Source organism: Pyxicephalus adspersus, chromosome 7, assembly GCF_032062135.1.
Source record: "Pyxicephalus adspersus chromosome 7, UCB_Pads_2.0, whole genome shotgun sequence".
Classification (NCBI taxonomy): Eukaryota; Metazoa; Chordata; class Amphibia; order Anura; family Pyxicephalidae; genus Pyxicephalus; species Pyxicephalus adspersus.
Genome location: NC_092864.1, coordinates 54,114,353 through 54,137,555, shown reverse-complemented (window position 1 = coordinate 54,137,555; position 23,203 = coordinate 54,114,353). Strand labels below are relative to the sequence as shown.

At 38.1% G+C, this 23,203-nt stretch overlaps 1 protein-coding gene across 5 annotated transcripts in view; it reads right to left on the bottom strand.

The window, feature by feature from the left end:
- The window catches only part of AGAP1 (ArfGAP with GTPase domain, ankyrin repeat and PH domain 1), a 232,650-nt gene that overhangs the window by 39,234 nt on the left and 170,213 nt on the right, over positions 1 to 23,203 (bottom strand). For all 5 annotated transcript variants that reach the window (XM_072418502.1, XM_072418504.1, XM_072418503.1 and 2 more), the window contains 4 exons: positions 22,329 to 22,433; positions 16,365 to 16,533; positions 10,483 to 10,650; positions 2,344 to 2,505 (listed from right to left, as the gene is read on the bottom strand). In XM_072418502.1, coding sequence (XP_072274603.1) covers positions 2,344 to 2,505; positions 10,483 to 10,650; positions 16,365 to 16,533; positions 22,329 to 22,433 — 604 coding nt within the window. The remainder of the gene's footprint in view (positions 1 to 2,343; positions 2,506 to 10,482; positions 10,651 to 16,364; positions 16,534 to 22,328; positions 22,434 to 23,203) is intronic.

Sequence of the window (23,203 nt, the reverse complement as noted above, 5' to 3'; positions counted from 1 at the left end):
CGGTGCGCACAGAGAAATCAATGAGTATCATACTACTATTGCTGTGATCTCTCTGCTCATATGTAATTAAGGGGGAAAGTGTACGCTCCCATACAGGTGCACAGAATGACCACACAGGATGTCCAGGTGCAGAAAGTTAAGAACATAAGACCCTGCACATCCTATGGTCACCCAACAGAACTTTAGCTAAGATCATATTTCAAAAGGGTTAATTAGAGCTCTCCAAGTTTAATAAGTAACTGTGATCAGTGATGCACCAAATCTTCTACAGAATTTGTGTCTGGAACAGGAAGGGTGCCAGGAAAGATAAACAGGAGCATTTACGAGGAACTTATAGGAATTCAACAGCCAATGTTGCATAGAGTATCTGCTTAAAAAAACGGATTCTAGGAGAGACTTGGTTTTGTACTCAACAATCATGTTTGGAGAGGAATATGTACCTGAGAGCAAAACTGTGCTAAATGTTACTATAAATGATGATAGGAACCACTACAATATTAAGCTCTGTGTGCTGGGCTAGTATATTTTTGTAAATCTATTTAATAGTAACGCGAATATAAACCCCACAGGTGTTAGAGATCTACTCAATATTGTACACATAATCCAGCACAAAGCCAACTTTGCATTGCCTGTAAATCCCTGTGCTATATACTAAATACATATTTCAAACCTCACCAAGTCTAGTTATGATTGGCTACTGCCCATGGGTAGCCTTGTCCCATTTGGCCAAAGTAAATGTACATTCACAACAGAATATATGATCTAGAGAGAATATGGAATGCATCCTGCCGAATGAGATTTCACCATGGATTTCCTAATGCCTTCATGTAATAACAAACATAGATCTAGGATTTGAAAATGCACATGACTATAAACCATTCATGAAATGGACAGGAAACATATATGGAAGTTCTATAAATACATTCAACTGTACTGTATAAATTTAATCAGTTTGGTGTAGGATACATTTATACAAAGTATGAAAAAAGATTGATGAATTATCTAATGAAATAGGCTGATGAATAACACTGACGTTATAGTGTGTAAATGCACACCTGTACAACACGAGTCAATCAGAATATCGGTTTATGTTCCAAAATGGTTGTGGGCAGAAAGTGTCCTCAACATTTGTTATCAGCTTCTGTTTTGAGCCCTGTATGTACACAATCGGCCTAATATATTAAAGTCATTAAAGATGGACTATCATGGGAGAACATGGGTGATCCGGCAAACCTGGACTGGATTTTTTTAAAATTATTTGCTATTAAATAGCAAATGATTTCAACCCTGGACCAGATCACACAGATTATCCACCTTCTCCAGTCTTGGAGGGCTTTAATAAATCAGGCCCAAGGAGTGTGTTGGCCATAGGGTTTAATGACTTGAAACTGCTGCAGAGAACTAGAAGTCTGCTTAGTTCAAAGACTGGCAAGAGGGGCATGAACACACTGAATGCCCATCTACATCCGGTCCATTAGTATGTGCATATGTTACCATGGAAAAGTTCTAACTGCATTTTTTTTAATGTCAAAACATGAGATGTATTTTATAATAAGATTTTGAAAATTAGGAATTAGGCTATAAAAGTGAGACTACAGTGGAAAAAAGGAACAAGCAACCTGGCTGCATCACACTACAATAAACTGTAATGTTTTGCGCGATTTCTTTTTTTGCCAGGGTACACTGACACCATCTATAAGCATTTTTATTATTCCCTTGCATTTTGGATGTGTTGATGAATACAGTTCAGCCAAGGTTTGTGGTGTGAATGAGACCTTACGATGAAAACTGGTAGGTTCCACTTTTGCTCCAGTTTTAGAAAGCATGGAGATATCTCATATCACTGCTACATGGGAGGACATAACAAATCCTTTAGAAGAACATAAAGATACAATCACTACACACACTATGTTGATTTAAGCCTCAAACGGGCATAGAACAGGTGTCACATTATTAAAGTTCTCTAAACGCTTTGCAAAGTCAGTGCCTTTATTTTACATGGGGAGCAACCTGTGTGGTAAACCTGTAAAATTTGCAGGGTAACTTTATTGTGTTACATTGTATCTGTACTGCAATGTATGGCAGATGTTGGCAACTCCCAAAGCCTGCCAAAATCCTCAACAGAAGTAAAAGGAAGTGCAACATAAACGCATCCAAAGTTTTTTTAATGCATTTAGGGAGCACTAGGGACAAACTGCAAGATGGGCAGAGAAGGGTGTTTGCAGAGCTTCAGGTAACACCTCACCAGATTCAAAACAAGAGTAAAATGCAGTCCCTTTACCTGCAGAATGAATGACATTAACTCAGACACTATGATACACATTAGAGGTGGGAAGGTCTCACCTTCAGCTGTGCTGGAGAGTCCATCAGCTTTAAAGTTGCTCGTACTTTTCTTCCGACGGTGTTTCTTACGGTTAGCATGTGGCGATGGTGGTGGATCCATTTTGGGACTTGTAGTACTAGAGATGCTGGGACTGGAACACACTGAGTCACCCAGCCCAGTGTCTGCAATTAGAACACAGGAATAGCAAGATCAAAACAACACTGCTATTATGACAAAAAAAAAAGAAAACAAGAGCACCACACCAGTGAGAACATTACTGTACAATACGGGAAATATAATATTATATTATGTTCCTTTTCCCTTATTATATATAATAAGGGAAAACCTTTATTCTTTCATTGGGCCCCTTTCCCCACTACAGGGGTTAAGTGATTGTTTTTCCTAGGGGATATTAAAAAAGGAGATTTACTTTCCTAATTCTTCACCCTCAGAGACATAATCTGCTTCACAAGAAAGACCTCCAAGTATAATTTTACTGCCAGGCCAATTGCAGTTCTAATATCAACCCGCTCATCAACACTCCAAGGTTTTGGGCAGCAGAGAACGAAAAATAAAATTATTTTATCTGGTCATTTTATCATTCTTTAGACAAAAACAACACTTGGCTCTTGTAGCTGGGTAAGGGATCCCCTGTAATGATAAAATGTTTTTCCTTCCCTGGAGTTAAGCTTTAAAGAGTAAGTAAAACATAACAATGAACTTCTCTTATTTTCTCGTGTGTGTGTATGTGATTATCAAAAAGGATTTATATAGTGCCAACATATTACGCAGCACTGTACATCAAAGAGGTTGAAAATGACAGACAGTTACAGACAGTGACACAGGAGGAGGAGACAACCCTGCCCTGAAAAGCTTAAATATATTTTTATTTATATTCTTTTCTACCAGCTTTTGGGAGAAAGCCAAATGGATAAATATCTCGAAGCTCTTATTGCTGGTTCTTTAAAGTTGTCACTTACTTTACCATTAAAATCAAATTACAACACCTGAACTGCTTGTTTGTGCTGGTTCAAGGTACTAAAGATTTGCATGGCAACCAGGTAACGTGACAATTTTTTAGAAAAGCTCAGCAAGACAGCCTATTTGTCTCTCTATAAGATTTCCTTTGAAAAGACACTGTTGTCAGGATCCACGAATGCTAACATCAGTGTCTCTTTAAAACACATGTACACATGACAGACATACATTTAATGTACATAAAGATGCATCTATTCTTTAAGTCCTTACAATAGTGATAAAACAGACTGCAGGGTCAGCCTGATTCTTTAACAAGAGAAGACACAATATGGACAGCAGAAGAATGAAACAGCGTGTTCATAAAACAATGAGAGACCAAAACAGAAGAATAGGAAGAAGCTGACAATATAAAACACTGAGAGAGTCGATTACATCACATACAGACAGCCCGAGTATTAACAGTCCCGATGGAGAGAGAAATTTTTTTTTTATTTTTTTTTATGGAGATCACTTCACACCCTCGGTCCTGTTTTACTGCCACTGTAAGAATGTGTCCCACCCTCTACCAAAATATACCCCTCTCCTGTGGGCAGCAGCTTCAGACAGCTCCGTTTTTGTGATGAGCGAGAATAAAATAAAATGCTCATAAATATCAGCAGGGAAATGACCCCTCGCTGCCGTCACTGGCCTGTTCTCAAGGACACACATAACTTATTGTACAATCATTTAGTTTCAGCGAAAGTTGGAGATGTGGTAACTTATCTCCGATGACAGATTACCACATGTCCTGGCAGTCCACAAATACCGAATGCTGTTTTCTATTCCATGTTGGCAAATAACCCAATTATGAAATGACTTACAATTTAAATCTCCAGGAACACTGCTTTTAACCACTTATAAGCGTCCTCTGGCCAAGCAAGACCATTTTGCTTTTAATCTGATTTAATGCGCTGCTTGGACCAGAGAAGTGTGGGTGACCCACGAAAGCATGTCCTGAAAATCAAACACAAAAAAAAAAACACAGTACCTAGCTCTGTTATTGCTGCAAGTGCACCAATATGGTTACAACCATCTTATGCCTGACTGGCAGGACAACTGAAAACTGGCTGAAATTTTGTTCTTAACATTCATTTTGTGTAACTGATTGAAGCTGAACAGCAGTCCACATCACTTGTGATCATTAACATGAAACAGTTTTTCAAAAACATAGAAAGGTCAAATCCGATAAATATTGTCCCATTCATGGCTGGACAAACAGCACAAAATATTGTCACAATAAATGGCAGTCCTGGCCAGAAGCCCTGTAAGAAACTTGCTTAAATCTAACTGAGCTTTTAGCAACTGACAGACCTACTCTACTCAAAAAAAATGCTTCTGTTGGAAAAGAATTCCTAACTTTTCCCCATGAATTTCTCATCACTTACTGTCCTCGTGACAAATAAGACAAGAAGTGAGACAAGAAATAAAAAAGGAAGTTCTAACATCGTGATTTATTAATAAAAACAAAAAAAAATCACACACTGGACCTTAAAGCATGTGTAAGCACACATCAGTTGTCAGTCAAGTCCTGATGAATCATATCTATGTGGCCATTAATACTGAAATCACCAAGTTAAGGAAAAGACAACCAAATGCCTCTCCTATGATGGAAAGGAAGACACATTGAAACCTGCAGGAGTTATTTAGATGTCTCATGGACAGATGTGGTGTACGCATCTTTAACACCTTTTCTTCCACTCTTCTTTAAGAGGATTTTTTTTTCCAAGTTGTACTGAAACAACTTAAAATTTAAAAAAAAGAAAATTTCCAAAAGTCCTAGGGGCCTCTGACACCAACCAGTTACATTTTTGGGTTGAAAATTCTTCACTGTTGCCCCAATTACCTACCCATTTTACTCTGGAATTCACAGACATTTCTCACAATCTGCATTTATGTTCTGTTGTTTTATTGTGACTAAAGCGAGACAGAGGCATGAGAAAGAAAACTGTTTGCATGAAATGGATACATTTAGTCAGATAGTATGACAATGGCTTGCATAAAGTTGCTTATGCACATGAGATAATTGTCATATTTTTTTTTTTTGTTTGTTTAAAATTTAAAAATGACTTTGGGAACTTTATACAAAAGGATCAGTGCCGATTTATATAAAAGAAACAGCAGCTATACCACATTAGCCTATAGCCTTTGAATAAATAGGCAAAAATGCATATTATTTAAAACTTTATTCTGTGATTATAAAAAGAGTTTGTATTTTGCAGATGCAGTAAGCCATGCCAAGTATATAGCAATTTGTTACTTGCTTGCTGTTATCCCAGGTATTTTACTTCACACTTTTCTCCTAATTCAGCGTTTACCTTCCACAGACACTGAACACTACAATGTCCACTATGTTCCCCTTTGTTGCTTGGTATTGGATGCCCTTTGACAAAAGTCTCTACCACCCTGTGAGAAACCTAAGAGAGGCTAGTTTAGATTCCCTCCAGGTGACCATGGGGACAGACAGAGCACTTATTGTGCCAATAATATAAGGTATATGCTCTCTGAATCATCTTTCACAATGTTCAAGGGACCTCTGCCTGCCCACAGGTTGCAGGTGCTTTGGTAGTTAAGGGGTTATTACACTTAAGAATCATTTCAATGCCTGGAGTTGGTTGAGAGCTTCACTGCTTCACAGACAAATCGTACAAGACAGCTAATTTTACAAGTCAGGTAGCAGATACCACACAGCCGGCAAAAAGCGGGAAGAAGCTGACATCAGACCCTCTTAACTCCTTCCTCCTCCCCCCGATACCCCTCCCAGACCTCACTTTGACATTCTTTCCCTTTACCAGCACCTCCTGTTTTGTGGTCCTTCACATAAAGTAATTTATCTAATTAGGAAACGTTCAGAGCGGCTTTCAAAGGCAGGAGCCACAGGGAAACATAGGCTGCTTAAAAAAATAAGATCCTTTTACTCTGCCCCCCATGCATGCCGTTAATTGAAGGCTAGGAGGGGGGAAGAGAGCATTGAAATCAGAAAATAAAATGAAGACCCAATGTGTGTTATTTTGTCTTGGACAAAAAGCAGGGACAATAAGCAGCATATTCACTAGCAAGAAGAACATTTAAATCCCAAAGATAGAGAAGAACAAGACGAAACAAGAGAGAAAAACTTGTGTCTACAGCCCCGCTGATATCACACGCACATTAACACAGCGCTTTTAAATTCGGAACCTTTAAATAAAAGGGAAGAGAGAAAGTTTAAATTAAAAGGATATTTCTTGTTTGAAGTAAATGACAAAAATAGGAAATAAAAAACCTAAAAGTATAAAACGATGAGCCAGAAAGTGGGGGGGCCGAGACAGTGAATTCACAGTCTGAAGGAGGAGGGAAGGGTGTCAGGGGAGGGGGGGTCTTTGGGGGGGAAAAAAAGTTTTATTACAAGGGAATATCAGAAGCATTTATCATTTTTCTCGCATTGCCAAGTACCTGATTATTCCTCATTTCCCTTTTGTCATGTTCCTGATGAGTTTTTTACGCTGGTGCAGTTAACTGCTTGCTGGTTTACTTTAGACTGCAGTAGACTTTAAATCTGCAGTAGAGGGGTTAACATTGAGGTTTTAGCAGTCATCAGAGACAGATCATAGACCCACTTAAGCAGATGTCCTACAAAGCTGCAAGTCCGCAAGCTGCCAGTCTTACAATGCAGGTCACATACTTACTTGTATTTGTAATATCAGGGACTTCCACAACACAAAACTGAAAAGCCAACAAATGTTTCTCTGGTCTGGTCAACTATTGATCACTTGATACAAACCTACAAAGCACTTACTAATGTATGACTTACATCTCTCACCTTGATTAGGTAAAACAATTACTCTGTCATTGAGTGACAAAACAATTGCTTTATCCCCATATTTGTCACAATGAGGTCAGTCCACAATCAAAGCTTAAGCATATTTTTAACCATACATTTTTGGACTCTAGAATGTCATCACATTATAGAAGGGCCAGAAAAATTAATTAATCCGAACTTTAATGAGTTTAAACTAGCTAAATACAAGTGCGTCAAAAAGAGTTCAAAGTCTTACAGGTCATGTTCTTCAAAAAAAGCCTTGGCTTCGGCCTAATAAAATTTGTCACTTGCCAGCATGCTGCAGCGAAGAGCCTCTGTGTGGAGGAAATGGCCTCTCTTTAGAAGCTATAGGTTTAATTTAGCAGAGGGGTGTCGGACCTCTGTAGAGAGACCACGGTTTTCACATAGAAAGTGATGTCCTTCCTTACAGAATACTAGCACACAATAGACTTTTTCTTCATGTTGTGCCTTCGTTTTTACATAACAAACTGTAAGGCCTTGCACACCTTTTAATAAGGCATGTTAACTGCCAATTTAGACACATACTTAATTTAGAAGATTATCAGGTGGGAGAGTTAAGTTTAGTGGGGGTAAGTTTCCGGTGGGGCGGGGAGCTTTAACTAACTGTAATTATATGTGGAGCTCTTACCTTCAAGTTTACTAGGCAAGGTATGTTTGACTAACTACAATGTCACCTTGAAATCTATGATTTAGAATTCTACATGGACATGCTTTTACTATCTGAATTCTGCACAAGGAGGTATTCCCCCCATATAGAGCCCCAATAAAGAGCCCCCAAATTCTTTTCTGTGCTCACTGCTGTGGAATTAACAGGAGAGAAGGTTACCGTTCCTTTAAAGGTTCCTGATCTAGATGAATAAAAACACATACAGCCGTTTTCTGGGCTCTCTGCAGACTGTATTGTTCCTCTGTGACAATGCTCACAAATAGCGTCTCTCACAGGAGACATCTTCAAACCCTCCCCCCTCCCTTGAACGTATGGCTGTCTTTTTTTGGCTGCACGAATCCTTGTTATTATTTCTTGCGCCTCTGAAGACATCTCTCTTCTCGCTTTCCCTCTGTTCCGTTTCCCCCGTCACAAGATTGTCACTCGGAGGAATCTTTCCCTTTCTAGTGCCTTTCTCTTGGAAAAAGCTTAAAGCCTCGTCCCCGACAGTCACTTCAATGGGGTTACGGCCACGTTCCTACCTCTGCTGTCTGCATCACCTGAATTCCCGAATAAATCTTTGCTCCGGAACCAGACTAGCTTTGCAAATTACAACTGAATGTCGCTACCTTCTACTAACAACCTCAATGCCAGATATTTAAAGGGAATAATAGCAGAAGAGGGCAAATTATTCATACATACAATATGTAAAGCTATAATCATCTCTGTAACATCTGTCATTCTGTGTCTTGAATAGAATCTATGGCAGTTTCTTTTTTAGTTAGTCACACTGCTGTATATTCTGCTTGAATGAATACCTATAATCAGGGCTGGACCTGGACCAAATGGCAGCCTATCTACAAAGTAAATAAGTACGATTGGAATAAATGTAAAGTTTACTTAACCTAATCAAAAATAGTCATTGAGCACAGATCATAGGAGCCTATCTATTGGAACCACTTCAAATTTAGTACATTATTAGTAAATATAGGTGCTGCTTGAAGTTTTTAGCCACAATGGCCAATATGGAATGGTTTCTGAAAGGCAACTGTCTAGCAGTTTCTTTCAAAGTGTGAAATGTGTTCACTGCAAGACACACACATTGGCCAAAACACGGCATTGGACAGCTTTGATGTACATGACATTATTGTCGTGGCTTGTAATATAGGAGATACACCGGCTTATATTAGATTTAGGCCAGTTTAGAGAGGATTAAGTATTCAAGGTATATCTAAAGCCTATTTTTTTCCAGTTTTAGACAAAGTAAGGAATGGTAAAGCCAAACATTTTTTGCTTCCTGTGTCCCAATGAGGATAGTTGGTATTGTTTAAAAAGTAAAATACACATAGGAAAGCATCTCAGTTGTCACCTGAACAAGGTTCTAAACCTTTTCCTAAAATAAAATGGACAATGTGAAGTAGGGAGAAAAGTTTATGAGGTTTTAGCCAAGATTAATGAGTGGAAGTTAAACAAAGGCTTTTGGAAAATGTAGTCATTTATAACAGAGCTAGTATAATCTAGACTCTATAAAGGTTATGAGGATGGTAAGTATTGACCAGACTGACAGAAACAGATTACTAGACCAACATCTGAATATCATTGCCAGTTGAGTGGCCTGGTCTGTATGTACTGGGTCCTGTATATACCACAGAAAGATATTTTCATTTTCCTGTAAACCTTTCTTAGCATTAGATTTAAATGTCCTAATACGCAGCACTGACTCAAAGCAACAGTGGTTATTGACTCACGTGTATAAGGTTTGTTCCTGGAGCACAGTGCTATCTTAAAATGTTATACATGTTTTTCAGGAGGAAAAAAAAAATCATTATTTATACTAATAAACCTAAGTACTAAAACATCAAAATAAATTTAACTCATTTTTTAATAAAATATTCCCTGATGATCCTAAATTAAAGATCACTGTTATAGGTTGACTTTAGCACCATTACTCTGTTACATGCAGCCCTGCCGATAGTACTAGCCGCCATTCTGAAACACTGCACAGACATTATTAGGCTAGTTCAGAGCAACAATATGCAGATTACACCAGAGAGGATGCTTGTAGTTGAAGTGGCAGAGATCAACTGAGATGTAAAAAAGTGGAAAAAGAGTATTTCTTTTACAGTGTAGTAAAGAAATTTTTTAATGTATCCAGTAAGGATCAAATTATATATATGCTGCACTACACTCACAATGTGCAACACATGATAAAAACTCCACCAAAGAGACCATGCATTAGGGGAATAAAAGCCGGTCAAAATAGCAAGACTCTTCTGGTTATGGACAGCTAATTTAACCAATATTATTTGCCTTATGATGCTAACATATCATAAATAACCATGTTAAAAAAAAAATGACTAGGATTTTACCCGTACTTTATGTATAAACACATTTGATGGTTTGATTTCAGTCTATTGAAACAAATTATACAAAAATTATCACGTGAATTCACGGTAAAAATAAGGTATTACTTATTTTTGTTTGTTTTTTTTATGACCTTAACCATGCTGTAAATGTATGTCTAAATGTGTCCGAACTTCTAAGCTGAATACTTGTTGCAGAACAATGATTTAGGAATAAAATATCTTTCTAAGGTATAAATATTCAATTCTCTTGGTCTTACTTACAGTAGGTTACAGAATTACATAAGTATTAGCCTGCTCACTAGCTTGTACTTACCACTGCTGATGGCAGAGTTTGCTAAGACAGCACTTTCACTCCATTGATCAGCACTGGACACAGAGTATGACCGCTGATGCATCCCATCTAAGCGACTGAAAGAACCTAGGCTAATGCCGCTAGGACCACTGGCCATCTGGGTAACCGACGTACTAGTTGTCACATTTCCTGCAATGAAGATAGAAGATGATACATAGAATATTAGGATATCTGCTGCAAAGTACAGGAGCTGCACAGAGGTTTCAACTCTGTGTGTTTACCTAATAGAAAAAAGGACGGTTACCGAAATTGTGGAGTCCGAATCATCAAGCCTAAACAGACAAAACTTTATAGGGTTCTCTTGGAAATCTCTTTTTTTTATTTATTTTACGGGATTACATGTAAATGTTTAGGCAACATGTCATCACAAATGAGGTCTTAAAAATACAAATCTGTGTTTACAATGGAAGTAGCCTAGGTGAGATCCAACTGAAATTCAGTCTTTTTTTAAGACCAGCTTTGTAAAGAGATGTATAACATTTCAGTGCTATATAAAACATAATGCAAAGTGTTATAATAAGACAATTTTTTTTTTAACAGACTACATTTATTCTACTAGGCATGAAGTATTGCTACGTGATACACAGGTAAAATATGACAAAGCCATCAGCTCTAACTGAACTAAATAAAACGTATAACATAAGTTGTATAGATAACTATAATTGGTAACTCTGTATTAAACAGAAGGGTGAACTACCCACCAATCTCGAAAATTACAAAATGGCATATTCTAATTTATTCCAATAGGTTTGTTTAATGTTGTTCTCTGTATGATTGATAAAAGCAGTTTTCAAACTGAAAGTCAATAGGAAGTACAGAAGATTTAGTCTGGTTGTGCTAGGAGAATGATAATGGTGGCCATGTACAGGTATTATGATGTGATGTAAATATTTGTAATTCTCTCATCTATGATGAATGATGTTAATTTACACTTACTAATTTTCATGGCATACACATATAGTGTAGAAACATGATTCAGGTCCTGCCCTCTAAGGAATTTCCATGTCCTTCACAAAGACACATTAGGCGAACCAGTGGAATCCAATTTCATTCTTGTATAACTAGTCTTATTGTACATAACCAGTCTACTGTACATAACATAAACCTCCTGTTCTTGAAACTGGGACATTTGTCCAGGGTGTAACATCATAGGTGTACTATAACTAGAGTCTAGTCTGCATTAAATTGGTTTGTATGTTTGGTAAATAAGGGTTGTCAGGAGGCTGATAACTTAACATTCCTTAATGTGCCTGTGGGTAGTTACAACGTTTTACTTTTACTGCTGAGCATGAACAGTAATATGAAGGTAAAGGCATGGAACAGAAATACATTTAGGAAGGTATAAAGGCAATCAATTGCCAGTGAAGTTTAAGAAAAGCACAGTCTTTAGAGGTGCACATGGTTCAAAAGGAAACCTACACTGGGAAAAAAGCATAGGAAGACATTTCTAAACTCTCTGTCAAAAAATGCCAATTTCCTGTCTGTTATGCAGAAGACATTCATTGTTTAAGAAACGTCTCTAAACTTACAATGTTACATCGCAAAGTAAAAAAACAGCAACTCACCAGTTGTATGTGCAGTGCACTGCAGTGAACTGCACCCCAACGCACTGTACTATACCAAGCTATGCACCGCAAAGTACTGCACATTATATTTCCATTGTAATATCATGTTTGCCCTGCGCAAACAAAAAATTTGGTCCTTTGTATCCATTGTGGCACATTGGCAGCCTTTTGCTTATAAATGGGATATTTTAGCATGACCTAATGCATTGCCAGAGACAGCAAGGAAACAGGCTTGTTATCGCTTTACATAAAATTTCCTTTAAAATAAATATAAAAAAGTCAGAACCATGAAGCCCAAATTTAGACACTGGTATAGTTGAGCCTGCATTACTCCACTTTAAGCCTCTCTGACATGCATAGGCCTATTTAACTCAGATATTTTTTTTTTTTTTTATTTGTTCCCTGCCTCTTTTTTATTTTTATTCTCACATTTACTTGCTCCTGCCACAGCAAGAGAAGCGTCAGTTGGCGCCTGTCGGCTGCGAGAGGCGTTCTGATAAACAGCCTCTGCAGGACACACAACAGGGATAATGTACACTTAAGTACTAGCAATGTGCTACCATTCTGCACAGCCGATTACTTCCCGCGCCTGTCACTCAAAGAGGAAATGGCTGAACCCATTAGATAGAAACCTTTGCAATGTATCCTAAATGCTTCCTGCAATGCTATTAATCTAAGAGCGGAGGATGCCTAGAGAGGAGCTCCCCTCAGTGACAGGAGTGGGGGGGCTTCTGGAGGGGTGCACATGACTGCATTGCTGACACCCTGTCCCCCCCTACTGTCTCGTTAATCAAGATCTGGTTATTACCCCTACCACAGAAACAGAGGACACAGCTCGATCTTAAACACTCATTAGAAACATCTTCAGAGCACAGCTGAGTGGAAAGTGTGACAGAACGGGTGAGAAATAAGAAGAGAGGTGATGAAAGAAAATACAGGGTGGGTGGGAGAGGTAAAACAAAGAAAAAGACACCGGCTGATTGTATAGGAAAGTAATGTGGAAAATGTACATGATACAGATACACAGAACAGGAGGCGGGGGTAATGATGGGTTAAGTATTGGAAAGAATAGGTACAAGTTTACATAACTTAACCGGACAGAGAAAACAGACATGCTGTAAACTGAGAAAAGTCCACACGACTAAATGTGTGCAGGAGTGAGGCAGACGATGGGGAGGAGGAAGAGGGGGATCAAAGCAAGTCCGATGGCATTAATATTCATGACAATAATTAGTATTCTAGGTCACTGAATATTCATTGCTATTAGTTTGGATTTTATGGGTTTACGAGATGTTCTGATTGTTGGAGTGTGGAGGGCGCCGCACGATGAGGACTTTTAAGATGTCATCAGCAGTTCAACGCTGAAAACACATTAGTGGTTTTGGGTAAAAATCAGCCCCTTGTCTCTTGATGGATTTAACATTATGAGAGAGACCTGGGGCTAGTGAAGAGGGCAGGAATAACAGGGGGAGGGGGTTTACTAGTGCTTTTCAGTAAGGAAAGATAACAGCATACTGGGTTTTACTTTATAAAAAAAAAAAAAAGAACACAATTCTCAGACAAGCAAGTGTGTATTATAGAGTGCAATGATCTGACAATGCAATCCACTATATTTAGCCACTGCCAAAGAACAACGTGTGAGCACATTCCCGGGATAAGGGCACAGACATGCACCTGCTTTGATAGGACCTTTAGGTTTTGGGAGATTAGAATCCCTGTCCAGTGGTTGAGTAATCCAAAATATATTCTGTGCTTTCCAAAATGTCATCTATTGTTTTTGCAAAACATCACAAGCACAGTTATTTTAGCTACAAACAGATTTATATTTATTATTTAAAGACATAAACAAATAAGACCCAGTGCAGCAGCTGTAAAGACAAATTTGGTGGAATTTTTTTTATCCAGGCTTATGCACTACAGCAGTTTTTCTTGACCTTTTAACACGGTGAACCCTTAAAATAACTTTTAGGTCTTCAAAGAACCCCTTCTAAAATGACTAAATCCACAACACAGTATATAAGCTTGGTGGTCAGTGTGAAGAATGCCTCTAATATTGCTGGCCAGTGGAAGGAATGTGTCCTTGTAAAACGATCATTGGAGTCACCTAAACTGACCTGAGAGGCACAAATAGCTCATTGCTCAATGAACCCCTAGCAACTTCTGGAGGAACCCTGGTTGGGAAACATTGCACTACAGAGTATGGCAGACTATAAAACCGCCCAAAAAGGTCACTTATTATTATTATTATTATTATTAAACAGGATTTATATAGCGCCAACATATTACGCAGCGCTGTACATTAAATAGGGATTGCAAATGACAGACTAATACAGACTGATACAGGAGGAGAGGACCCTGCCCCACTTAGGAAGACAAGTTAATCGGACTGGTTAGGAAAATCTCCCCCAATTGCCAAAATCTCCTATGTAAAAAAAAAAAAATGGTGCCACATTCTTCTCTGCCATATCCTCTCCCAATATTCAGCCTGAAGGCAGCTGTAATGACTGTATTACTGTTAGCTCTTTAAGTCTATGAATAGTCTTTCTGACAGATCAAATCTAATGCTATGTAGCTTTAAGGTTGCAGTAATTAGTTTTTTTTCAACTGGCAGAACAGACATGCTAAAAATGCTTCTTTGTGTTTAGGGATTCTCAGTAAAAGTAGATAGAAGTAGCCATTTTTGTTTAAGATAATGCTTCTGATATGTATTAGCCTTTATTTTCATACTATGTATGATTTGTTTATTCAGATTATTTTCATCTACTATTAATCAAATGTATATAACACTGTAGGATGTGTTTGCACTATAAAAACCAATAGTAGTAAATGACCACACACAGTAGTACACTGGTATATTCTAATTTCAAATAATAAACTAGTTCTGTACATATAATACAATTAATATACAGCAGCTGTAAAGTGTGTATAGTGCTGCTGGGTTATAGTACAAATTTACATTGGGCATCTTTCAGGCTTTTAAAATTCAGGATTGAAGTGAATTATTAGGCAGCTCACGTAGGAAAGATACAATGAGTGGGTTGTAATGGGTCATACTGAGCATGGGGTTAACATAGTAACACTTATCTATAAAAACTGAAAGTGGAAGGAGTGCAAATAGCAGCTAATCAGGCATTTGCCTTCATTTCCTAATCTGAACTTTAAGGGTGACAGCTGGAATATGACTGGTTTCTTGATGTAGCACCTGCACTATTCATGTATGATACCCAGTGCAAGGATGGGGCATTTAGTCAATGACCATCACACAGAAACAGAGGGAGACAAAAAGCAGTGCAGCATTTTCATGGGCTAATTGATAATATTAATAAGTGTGACTGATAACTGGTAGAAGTTTACATTGTAGAAGATGAGTGCTCACACAAAGTGAGTTCTGATTTACACAGACAGTGATGAGGGCAGGCACAAACAGAATTAAAAAAATTGTGTTTATGGTGAGAATGGCAAAAGAGAGAGAATTGCTTACATTATAAGAAAACCTCTAAATACACTCAGAGCTGAATACATTACCTGCAACTGAGAAAAGTATGAAACGAAGATGATGTTATAAACTTATACCTAGACTTAGAAGTTCTTTATGTGGTGTTCTCCATAGTCCCTTTTAGCTGAGGGGAAACCACCCGGCACTTTTCAGTAGCCACTCGGCTGTTTTTGGGTGGTTATTAATGAGTTGGGTCACAATACAGGGGCTGCCACTGAAAGGGTCTGATAGACTCTATTTTGTGGCCTGAGACACTCCATTTTGTTTCAGTATTTAACCATGAGAACTTAGTTATGAGAACTGAATATATTCCTTGGTTGTTTAGACTATATATGTATAAACATGATGTTCTGCCAGGACAAGTGTCCTTGTTAATTCTGCTAAAATCAGATAATGTTGATTGTTTATTAAACAAGGTGTTTTGTATGTGTCTAAAATTATGTTTGCTGAATAATCTTTTAGAATACATATACTTTAGTGGATTTCCAGTAATTTCCATTAGATCTAATAAATGAAAATGAGCATGCGCGACGCCATATTGTTGTGGTATATAAACTAATGTTTGTTATAATAAAATTGGAGATTGCTTGATACCGTACAAGTGTGTGTCAGTGATTCTTCCCGGGCGCCTGTTCTGATGCACTGAGGGATACTGGGATGTGAGAGATCTGAGAGGAATAAGAGCCAAGAAACCTGCAGATCCTTTCAGCCACCAGCCTACAATTTCTTCCCACCTGCTTAAAACAAATTCTGGGTTGAATGCTGTCTTTACGGATACACACCTGTATTAGGGGAGATCTGAAGCCCGCTGACTTCCTTGGTTAGTCCATTGGTCTTGGGGCTGGCAATCGGTGCACAGGAGGATGTGGCTCGTGGAGGCCTTTTCCCTGGAACCTTTACTGTAGTTCTGAGAAGGTCGATCTCCTTCCCATGGACGTTCTGCATGTAATCCTACAAAACAAGTATACTTTATTATTTTAGAAAGATAATCCCTGCACAAAAAATATCATTAATAAAACAACTGCTACAAACTTTCACAGTGAAGATGGGCTAGTCACAGTGATTAGCCTCCTTTTTATAAATAATCTGCATTGCCAATAATCCCAGATTCCATCTGTACTTCTAAAGCACAAACAATCCAGAGGGATACTGTAGCTGAAGAAAACTGAAGCCTGAGTGGAACTGTTGCTTACTGAGACTACATGTTTCATCAATTTTGTAGGAATACAAGAATGGATGGAATGGAATGGCCAAGAATCTAGATATACTGCATCACAGACAATCACTGGTGCCCGTATTTCCCGTATGGAAATAGAATAATATTAGCAATATAAGGTGTACTTTTATATTTTTATCTAGTTGCAGTAGGTTAGGCTTGTAATTTGTAAATCAGGCCTTATCTGACTTAGTCCTAAATTCTTAATGGAAAGTTAAAAGGCAAAAATATTTTATTTTATACTGTGCTTTGTTTTATAACAATTATTTATGAAATAAAGATGTTTCTTGAATAAATCCTTTTATATATCTTTTCATGTTTTGCTCTGGTATATGAAACCTATGTTTATTACTGGTTTCTTTGTGTTTTTCTAACATTTACAGTCTTCAAGTTCCAATGTTTATACAAAAACAAAAATAAAATCAAATATTGACACAGAATAAAGATGCTCCTTAGGACAGTTGAAGCCATATTTAAAGATAAAGCCAAAGAAAGAATGAATCAGATAGTCCTGGTTCCTACCAAAACAGACCGGCTAGCTGGCTTCTACCCAAAACTGGTTGAAGTATGCCTGTCTGAGGTAAGTATGGTGAATTGAAGGTTTTGTTATTTTGATGGACTTTTTTGGTTGAAAAAAAACAAAAAACAGTAATATTTTATTAATCTGACTTGTCATGTGCCCCAAAAGCAAAACCAGTCTCCCCCTACATATGTATTGTTTATAAAAGCACAGCGAGGGGGAGCACCTTTGTCAAACTGGCCTCGTTTCACCATGCAAATGCTGAGAACAGGCTATGTGCCCTGGTTCACTAATGCAGATTTCTCCCCCAGCCACCATCAATACAAAATCACTGATCAGAGGCAAACAGCACAAGATCAAGGTAGACGGCCACTTAACAAGGCTTGAGAAGGAGGCATCTTAGACACTTGTGAGATTAAGAACATTTAACAAGTCTCTGGGGTCCACACAAAGCCCCTATCCTGCCCCTGTAAAACCTGAAAAAAGCTGTAATTGCAAAGCTATTAGCATGTTCTGCTCACTCCGTCGCTAATCTCTTAACATAGGAAACAAATAAAGCCACAAGAGTGGAGAGATTATCCGCGAGAGGGGATCTGGCCCTGGTCCTGCATAACACATGTGTATTCAGACCTCCAGCACTGCCTGAACCTCAGAATTCGTGTTCTCTTTATCATCATGTTTTCTGAGAAACGTTTCATAGTTTTAGGGAAATAAAATTCTGTTTAAAATTAACATTATTTTTTTACTTTGTACATAACATTTTCCTTACCTCTGATTAGTGTAATGCACATTAACCAGAAAATGTATTTGTACCACTAGGTATTTCTAAGAGTTTCAGAATTTCACTACATGAAAACCTCTGTCGGTATAACACCAGGCAGACTGAATTGTTTTTATTTCTTTCTGTGATATGTTATGGTAGAAAATTATGATCATTTGATACACAAAAGCTGCCAGCATACTGAGCAATAGGTGTCATTTTATTTAAATGCATACAAATGTTGACTTGGTCACCGGACTGATGTTAGTTTGTGGTTTCTGTTCTTTCTACTAGTGGTCAAAAGGACCATTAAAAACTCTACATTGTTTTTTTAAAAAAACAAAATAATAAAAAAATTACTACCATATGCAAATATTTTCCAGACAGCTTTCTAAATCTTAAGATGGCACGATAATGAGGCATAGACAATCAGTGAAAAACAATGTAAAATTGTTTTCAGGATACTGCTCTTATTTTAACTGGACAGCACTAATGTTTAAACTAGCAGATTAAAATTAGCTTTATCATCGGATGCGATCTGATGGTTGATCATGCTTTCTGAGCCAGGCAAGCTATAATTTCTTTGTAAGAACACTAGAAGGATTGTTCCCTCTCCTGTGGAGAGAAGCTGCACAGATTCCTCAACAGGAGATCGGTTGCACTAAACAGTTGTTAACATTACCTACAACACCTTTTGTAGAAAATCTCAGGTCAATCACAGTGCTTCGATAGAGAAAATCAGGACTTGTATTGGCTGACCTAAAACATACAGCAACTGCTGAATTCATCTATTTCCTGTGCACGCCAATATGAGAGATGAGATAAAGATTAGGTTTTAGATATATTTATTATTAAAAAACAATGACATACAATAAACACTCAGCGGGACAGGAGAGCACTACCTATATTCTATAATAAATACATAAAACACCTACGGATTAGCTGTGACACATTCAATAAAAATACACAGCAATGTATATATATTTTACAAATTGTATATATGTCTGATCTCAAAATACATTGGCTGCGTTGACTGTTCCAGGGTAATATTTTTCAGAGCACTTGGGTCATCCTTGAGATCAGAATCGAAGGAATGACTCCAAAAGAAGAAGCTTGCCTTCTCCGGTATCCACAGTCCTCTCATTAACTCATGTGCTGTAGGAAGAGTGCTGCACAGTGTTGCCGAGACAGATGTGTACACTGTTCCGCAATGCACTGCTATTGCCCACACAGTGTGAAAAGGGTTAACGTTGCTTTCCCTAATTATGTTGCATCTTATTGCCATACACTTAATTAGCTGCATTAATGTGATTTCTTTTTACATAGGCAAGCAATTAAGGGCTATGATTGAGTTTCATTCAATTAGCCTCAACAAACATGCTAATTGATGTCCCAGATGCAAATGAGATGTGGTGAGATAGAGAGGCGCACACTGCGCAGTGGGAGGGGGGATCTTTGCTGGGAGAGTGGGGTCTCCGCGGGGTCTGGCTGCGGTATTGAACCCCATGACTGTCAGCACAGGGGGTGCTCTGCTCTGGGACCGGCAGGGAATAAGAAGCTTAGTTTCAAGGTAAGGAGGGGCAGGCAAGAGACAAGATCAGACCCCTAGGGCAGCTTTTTAAAGTGGCAACAATTAGCTAGTGCAGACGGCAGAAGTGAGGCACATGAGACAATATCATCCTGCAGTCTGGTGCATCCCTGTCAACTTGGGGTCACGTCCTAGTGCTCCCCAGGGTATGGTCTATGAGCACTCGGATTATCCCAGCTTTAAACTGGATAGACAGGAGGGTGCCCAAATGAATGCACAAATTATGCAATACCCTACTCTTTGTGTTGCAAGAATAATATTGTCATTGTGGATATGTGCCCAAATCTGACTGACAGGGAATCCATCCAATCGCCTGCAGTAACTGAACAGCATGGTAAATAAATGGCAAATAAAATGCATTAAGTACTTCAACTGTCAGAGGTAAATCTTCTTATGCTGTTGACTCACTAAAAAGCAATTTTTTTCCTCCCGTCTTTTGAACGCCGTCAGTGCCAGTCGCTTCCAGAATGATTTCTAATGGGTTTGTATGCTAACGACATCTGATGATCATGATCTGATACACAGTGGTAAATGCCTGCACTTGGACATATTTCGCATACATTACTAATATCAAGTTTGTAATACAAAGTGCAGGTGTGGTATGACAATTGCCTTATTCTGTGTAATGTGTACTGGGTAGTGATACCACTGCCCCAGACAGGAGACTCATCTGGGAAAGGAAAAAAAAAAAATAACCTCTTGGCAGAGAAGGAGAAAAACGCAGGGAGCGGGGGCTCACTCGCCTTTTGCTTATTGAGTTTAAGGCATTACACGCAGCAGCACAGAGGGAAGCAACACTAATTTTAATGCCATAAAATGCTCTAAAAGTGCCCCAGGCCCCAGCTACGTAGGAGCTACTTGCACCTAAATAAGACACGGTTCATTTCCTCTGCAGCTTAGCCTAATGTAATCAGCAGCCTGGAGACGTGAGCGCCACCGCGCAGATAGAGAGGGGGGACACTGCCAGCGGTCCGGGGGGCTGCGGACAGATTGCTGTTGATTAGAGAATTTTTCAGTTTTGACAAGGATGTAATGAAGAGCTTGTGAAGTTGTTCACCTGAGGAGAGGGCAGTCTGGATAAACGTCATTTCTTAATAGACCTATTACACAGCTAGCACAATACACTGACCTGATACAAATTAACACTTAAACTCTGAAAAACTCATTCCTAAACACAGGACGACACACAAATACTAAAGCAAGGGCATACTCCAACCTCAGACAAATACTCACTTGCACATAAATATCAGGCTTACATATTTCAAGGTGATATTGTAATATCACAAGCTTCGTTTACCATATGTTCATTACTTTATTTCATATACCAACATGTAAATTCTCCCTCTAGTGGTCATTATTAGATTGGGGACTGTGGTCATTTTTATATGTGGGATAGTGATTAGCAACTCCATGTGCTAATTAGAAAACACTGTCTGAATGACCTATCAGGTAGACTTGAGTGTAAATGCCAGGACAACCTATAGATGCAAATGAGCAAAAATACAAAATACATTTACACTAAGAAATTTGCCATTTTTTTTCCTTTATCAATTAACATTAAAGAGAGTTTGGATGGACCGCAAACATAAAATGATCTACTGGAAAGGTTTAGATTGCGATTGTCGAGCATTTTATCACACTGTTTATTTATTTGCAAATACCTAAAATACCAATTTTATTCCTAAAATGAACATGTTATGCTAAATAATAATTCAAATGGTACATACAAAGTCTGATTTGTTCCACAAGCTCTTCTCAAGGGGATACGGGATGTCTTGTGGCCAAATGATCACAGTACAGGTGTTCAATAAGCTAATAACTACAGGGAAATTATGTAATTAGCGCTGACTAATCAGGATACATAATTAATTCGTCTACTGTATTTCAATGGATTTACAGGAAACAGTTATGGAGACATCTACAGCTGATATAATACCCTTCCCTTGATTCATGTTCTCCAAGAAGACCTCAATGTATTACTTTTGTTTTGGATGGGGGTTGTGTATAAAGTTACAACATGCTTTTTCCCCCTAAAAAACTGAATGGCTCTAAGTGGGGTGAGTTTCCTCTCACATGTGCTCATCATGTTGCAGAACAAGAACTTACATAGAAAAAATACATAAGCTGCCATTTCTGAACTTTCCTCCTGAAAATGCTATTTGCTTGACTGTCATTCAATGAGTTTAACATTTTCTGGGAACCTAAAGCTGTATGTAGATCAGACGTTCTGCCTCTACTGGCCGCATACTTGTTATGGGTCAGTCAGAGCCAGGTAACTAGCATTATTAGAAAGAGGGCAGCAGCAGAAGCCTATTAACCCCCCAAACTCAGGTTTTCTATACACGCTGAACATACAGGGATCACAGTCTGAAAAACAGTTTTCCAAGCAGTACAAAAAGCAGCAGCCAGGTGGTTGCTTTCTAGAGTGCCTTGGGAGGTGAGGAATGTTATATAATACACAACACACAATAATACACAAATAAAAAGGATGATTTACATTTTTATCAGAAATATACTTTAAACCAGGGACTTACTGAGTGTATTGCAGCAATGGGAAGGTAATTACACTGAAGCTAGAGGGCATCACATTTATTCACACTGTGGCAATAGCTCAGGAATCCCAAATAGCCGGGTGTATGGTTACTTTTCAGATTTCACTTACGTGTAAACTAGGGTGATAGGTGAGGACTCCATTGTCACTTAGCGTTACATATTTCTTCTTCCATTCTTTATTTAGAGACTTCCCACTTCTCTTTAGTAGCATGCCCTATTAAAAATGAAGAAACAAAATTAGAAACAAACAGAAATGCCTATTTTTTATACTGATAGGGTAATTTTTAGTTATTCATAAATGGCAGTTTATCAGCTCACATGGGTACCTCCAGGAAAATTTTGTTTATATAAATTACAGGTCAGGCTGCTGAGCTTGTTTTCAGTTTTACCACCCATTCACGTATAGCTGATTTCGATGTAATCATACACACATATCCCTGATAAGTGGAAAGGATCATTTTTTTTTTTTAGGTAGCAGTGTGATATTTTGAGCAGCCATGGATACAATAAGTGAATACAATCGCAATCATATTATCCCTGTTGTAGATTCTTTTGCTTTGAAGCAAAGTAAAGTATATAGAAACTCAGACACTATGTGACATATCCCTAAAAATTAATAATATATGTCATTCAGTTAGGATTTACATCTACTTTAAGGAATTTCCCCCAATCCGTCTAAAACATTATCAAGAGAAATATGTAAATCCCCTAAAGTATTATATTACCAGATAAAATATATGAAAAACAGCAACTTACATTCTAGTTTCGAGTTGCCATTAATTGGGCTTAAAGTTTCAATATATGGGAAAACAGTGCCACCTTATGGATAGATTTTCAAGAAGCATCAGTAGGTTTTAAAAAATAACGCAACTTTACAGAGAAGTAAGACCCCAGAGACAAAAATACATTTTCATCTCAATTGTTTTAAAATATATATGCAATATATTTCATCTGCAAACATAAAAAAACAAAATGTTAAAAATG